The sequence below is a fragment of the Saccopteryx bilineata genome, chromosome 2 (genome assembly GCF_036850765.1).
Source record: "Saccopteryx bilineata isolate mSacBil1 chromosome 2, mSacBil1_pri_phased_curated, whole genome shotgun sequence".
NCBI lineage: Eukaryota > Metazoa > Chordata > Mammalia > Chiroptera > Emballonuridae > Saccopteryx > Saccopteryx bilineata.
The window spans coordinates 363,488,905-363,494,075 of NC_089491.1; the positions used below are offsets into that span (position 1 = coordinate 363,488,905).

Here is a 5,171-nt window from a genome sequence, read left to right on the forward strand (position 1 = left end):
CAGATGAGAAACTAAGGTTCAGAGAGTTTAGATTATTTTCCCAAGGTCACATAGCCCCATAGTGATAGATATGGGATTTGAAGCCACGTCTGCCGTACCCCGGAGCTTGGCTCTTCCCACTCTGTTTACATTACTATCCTAGGACCAGGAAAAAAAATAAGATACAAAAGAAATGACTAAGAAGTGAGATAAATGGGACAATGAAACTTAATGGAACCCTAATAAAGATGTCATGTACACATGAGGAAATCTAAGATAAAATCCCAAATATATGAAGCATTTCCTGATACTTATGACCAGCAGTTTCACCAAGAACAAAAATGAACTATTATCTCAGGCAGAACAGTCATTGTGGTGGTGGATGGCACTTTTGCTTAGGGTATAATCTCAGGTCATGTGACTTTGAGCAAGTCGCTTTCTTTGGCTTGTTTCCTCATCAGTCAAATAGGCCTTTGAGCTACATTCGGCATGGCAAATATTTATTTGTCTTCGGTTTGAGGAATTAAGCATGGCTGCCTGGAGTGCTGTGTTGGGAAAGAGTCTTGAGTTTGAACCTGAGAACAGGAAATAGTGCAATAATAGATAGTAATGTTCACTTCTGGTGCTGGAGAGGAAAGGATATCTTATGTGCCATCCTTGAAAGTATGTGATATCACCTCATTCCTAGCTCTAAAATTCTGTAGTTCTATGATTCTCATTGGTGAACACACTCCCCAAGGCTCTCTCAAAAGAGAGATGAATCTCCTACTGCCTGCACTGGGTGTGATACTGCTCTCCAGGGACAGAGGAAGAACCTCTGACCATCCATTATTATTTCAGGACTCTCCTCAGAGGCCCCAACCATGGGGGACACAGGCATGGAGGAGACGGACGGGGACTTGACAGCAGCCCCCACCCCTGAGCAGCCAGAGAGAGGCGTCCACTTCGTCACAACCGCCCCCACCCTGAAGCTGCTCAACCACCACCCACTGCTCGAGGAGTTCCTGCAAGAGGGGCTGGAGACAGGCGAGGAACTGAAGCCAGCACTGCCGTTTCAGCCTGACCCACCCACGCCACACACCCCGAGTCCCCTTCCCCGCCTGGCCAACCAAGACAGCCGCCTGGTCTTCACCAGCCCTACTCCGGTCGTGGCTGCAGCACCTACTCATCCTCAGTCCCGGGAAGGACCCTGGAGCCTGGAACCGGAGTCCCCTGTACTCCATATCACAGCTCCCCTACCTCCAGGGCCCAGCATGGCAGTGCCCACCACAGGCCCAGGGGAGAGGCCCGGTACTACACCCCCTAGCAAAGCATGGACGCCAACCCAGGAGGGTCCTGGAGACATGGGCAGGCCATGGGCTCCACAGGTCATGTCCCAGACCACAGGGCTTGGGATTGAGGGGACCGTTGCCACTTCCACAGCTTCAGGGGATGATGAGGAGACTACCACCACCACCACCATCATTACCACCACTGTCACCACAGTCCAGCCACCAGGTCAGCTACTTGCTAGCTTGCAGATCTGGATACAGGAATGGGGGGTGGGGACCTGTGGGGCCCTAAATTCTTCTCTCCATTACTGTGCCAGTTTGCCTTGCCCCTCAGTACCAAAGGCCAGAATGCAGGAGGCATGTGGATTGGATTGGAACCAGATAGACCTGGGTTCAAATCCTGATTGGAAGCAACTACACCAAACCCTTAGAACTTTATTTAACCTCTCTGAGCCTCATTTGTAGAATGACAATAAGAATACCTACCTCATTGAGTCATTGTGAGAACTGAGATAAGATTGCACACAATAGGTACTCAAGAAAAGTGGTCCCCTTCTTTCAACAGGGGACTAGACATCCCAAGAGGTGGGCTTCACCCACACACGCACATGCCTGCACTTATGCGTGTGCGCGCGCACACACACACACGCACACGCGCACACACGCGCGCGCACACACACGCACATGCCTGCACTTATGCGTGCGCGCGCACACACACACGCACGCGCGCACACACACGCGCGCGCACACACACACACAGGTCAGCTTTAGTTGGACCCACTTCACCAGGGCTGAGCTTAGCCTTGTGCTTCCTCCCACCTCTACCTCTCAGGCCCTTGTAGCTGGAATTTCTCAGGCCCAGAAGGCTCTCTGAATTCCCCGACGGCCCCCAGTTCACTCTATGATGTCGGCCTGGACTGTTTCTACTACATCTCTGTCTACCCTGGCTACGGTGTGGAAATTAAGGTGAGTGACCTGGATCGAGCAGGGCAAAGTGGGGCTGGTGTGTTCTCTTTCAGTTGAAAGTGTTAAGTGTGTTAAGCATCAGTTGAAGGATGATGTCAGGTCAGGGCTAGGTGATGGGCCTAAAACATGATTGGATTCTGGAGCAGGGAGCAAAGAGCCCGCTGCTTCCCTTCAGCAGTGTCCTAGGCTAACGGGTGCTGCACCATGACAGGGGTTTGGTCAGGGGCTCGAAAGAGCCTGAGGAAAGGGCTCTAGTCTCAACGGACAGGGGATTAAGTAAGTGTAACTGAGTAGCGAGAACACCGGGCTGCTTGGCCATTCACTCATTTATTCACTGACTCATTCTTCAGCAAATACTCCGTGAGCAACTTCTCTGGGTCAGGCTCTGTGCTGGCTCCTGGGATGCAGAGGTGGGGAAGACTGACATAGCTGCACCATCAACAAGGTGACCAGCTGGTGAGGGGGTCAGACCTACAGCCCCAGCCTCCTGCCCCCACCTCCCTGGGCCATCTCATCCCTTTCAATCCCCAAGTTCTTATCCCCAAACCTGAGCCTGAGGTGCTCATGGATGGGACACAGGCTTCTCAACCTCCATATGCCCCAAACCCAGCTCTTCCTCTTTGTTCCTTCAATCTGCTTGTCACCTCACTCTGGTCCTCAGAGACTGACCCCAACCAGTCAGAAACCTGGAGTAGGGCCACCACAGTGCAATGGGGATGGTGTCCCTGGAACTGTGCAATGTGAGGTCAACTTGGCCCTTCCCAATCCCTCTTCTCCCAGTCCTATCCACTCACACCCAAGTGGGGGGGGAGTCTGTCACTCACACCATGACACTCCCCAAAACTCAGATCTGCCTGCTTCTTCCCTCCATCCCCACAACCACTACATGCTCCAGACTCCATCGTCCCTCCCTCCTCCCCCTCTGCCCCCATGATGTTGTGACTGCCTCACTGGTTACCCTACTTATGCATGTCCCTACCATCCCCGCTTCACCTACACAGCAGTCATTTTTTCTTATTTATTTATCTATTTATTTACAGAGACAGAGAGAGAGTCAGAGAGAGGGATAGATAGGGACAGACAGACCGGAACGCAGAGAGATGAGAAGCATCAATCATTAGTTTTTCCTTGCAACACCTTAGTTGTTCATTGACTGCTTTCTCATGTGCTTTGACCGTGGGGCTACAGCAGACCGAGTAACCCCTTGCTCAAGCCAGCGACCTTGGGTCCAAGCTGGTGAGCTCTGCTCAAACCAGATGAGCCCGCACTCAAGCTGGGGTCTCAAACCTGGGTCCTCCACATCCCAGTCCAATGCTTTATCCACTGCGCCACCGCCTGGTCAGGCACACTGCAGTCATTTTTCTCAAATGAAATCCATCCTATTCCCACACCTCCCCAGGGGCCTCTGAATCAAGGCCAGTCCCTCTGGGCCCATCTTGAACCCCTTCCTCCCTTGTTCTCTACTCCCCTTTGCACTAAACAGCTTGCAGCTAGCTGAATGGGCCGAGTCGGCTTCCCTCTCAAGCCCCAATTATACATGCTGGTCCTTCTGCCAGGGAGAGCTGTACTACTATCCCCTCCCTTAGGACTCAACCCTGGCATCACTTTCTCTGGGAATTCTCTTCCGATCCCCAAAGCATGGGGCACCCTCCATCCCAGGTCTTATTACTCTGCCTTCTATCCAGCTGTTTATAGCTGCCCATCTCCTCAGCTAGGCTGTAAGTACCTTGAGCAGTGCCTTGGAGTAAGGAGCCCTGAATGGGTTCTCCACTGACTAACTGAATGGACAACTGAATGCAGGAAGGAAGGAATGAGGTGACAGTTGACAACTCAGGAAGACACTGGGAAGGGGGCAGTGGAAGAGTCCAGGGAACAGGACAGCTCCACCTGTTCCCCACTCTCAGCCTCTGCCCACCCATCCCGAAGTCCCTGGATCCAGGCCTAGAGCCAGCTACACCTGTCCTGAGCAGCGCCCCCAGCCCTCCCCCAGCGGGGTAGGGTCCAGGTGGAGGGGGTAACTTCTCCCACCACTGGTGGGCCCCTTCCCTTCTTTCTGTAACTGTTTGCTCCTGCTCTGCCAAGCCCTGTGCCCCTCACTCTGGGCTGACTGGGAGGATAATTAGGAACAGCCACCCCTCCCCCAAGCCATTAGCACTCAGTGCCGCTTAATTAAGGTAATTAATGTAAAATCATCACCTAATGAGAGGTGGCACCGGCTGTGGCTCACCAAGTAGAAGGCACCAGCTGCAGGTGTGAGGAAGGGGTGGGAGGGGGCAGATGCCAGGCTGGGCGGCCCCCTGCAGCCCTAGACTGGCTCCACCTGCCCTCAAGCCCACCATCCCCACTGCGGCCCACTGGGCCAGGCTGGACTCAGTCCTGACTCTACACAGAGAGGCAAGATGTTAGTTCTGCCCGCCCTGGTCCTGGCCCAAGCACAAGCCCCACCCTAGATGCCCACCCCCTCATGTAAGCCCTGTGTCTGTTGTCTGCTGCTGCCACATTTTTTTCATCAGAATGCAAAAGCCGTTACCAGGCAACCTTGAGAGGAAGACCTGCCACAGCCTTGGACTGCTGTCAGGAAATGTGGCAGGCAAATGCCGGCCCCACCCTCCACCTCGCCACCATGGGGCAGAGTCTGTGGAGACCTTGTGGGTCTTGAGGCCTGCAGAGTCTCAGGCCAAGGCAGGAAGGGTCAGGAAAGAAAGGGACAGAATAAACCAGGTTGAAGCAGGATTTAAGGTTCTTTCAGGGCCAGTTTGGGAAACCTCTACTCCTATCTTGGCCTCCTGGCTGCACCACACAGGCCACTTGGGGACCTGAACAATTACTGACAATGTGGACCAATACCAAATAGCTAGTTGGAAAAATCAAGGCTAGCAAAAAGAAAAAGGGAACTGCCCAACGTCATTCAGTTAATCATTAAATAATGTTTTTTAATGAATAAATTTATTCTGC

The 5,171-nt window shown here is 52.9% G+C and overlaps 1 protein-coding gene across 2 annotated transcripts in view; it reads left to right on the forward strand.

The window, feature by feature from the left end:
• Window positions 1-5,171, forward strand: part of SEZ6 (seizure related 6 homolog) — a 46,332-nt gene that overhangs the window by 22,286 nt on the left and 18,875 nt on the right. For both annotated transcript variants that reach the window (XM_066263180.1, XM_066263181.1), the window contains exons 2-3: window positions 820-1,476; window positions 2,083-2,216. In XM_066263180.1, the coding sequence (XP_066119277.1) occupies window positions 820-1,476; window positions 2,083-2,216 (791 nt within the window). The remainder of the gene's footprint in view (window positions 1-819; window positions 1,477-2,082; window positions 2,217-5,171) is intronic.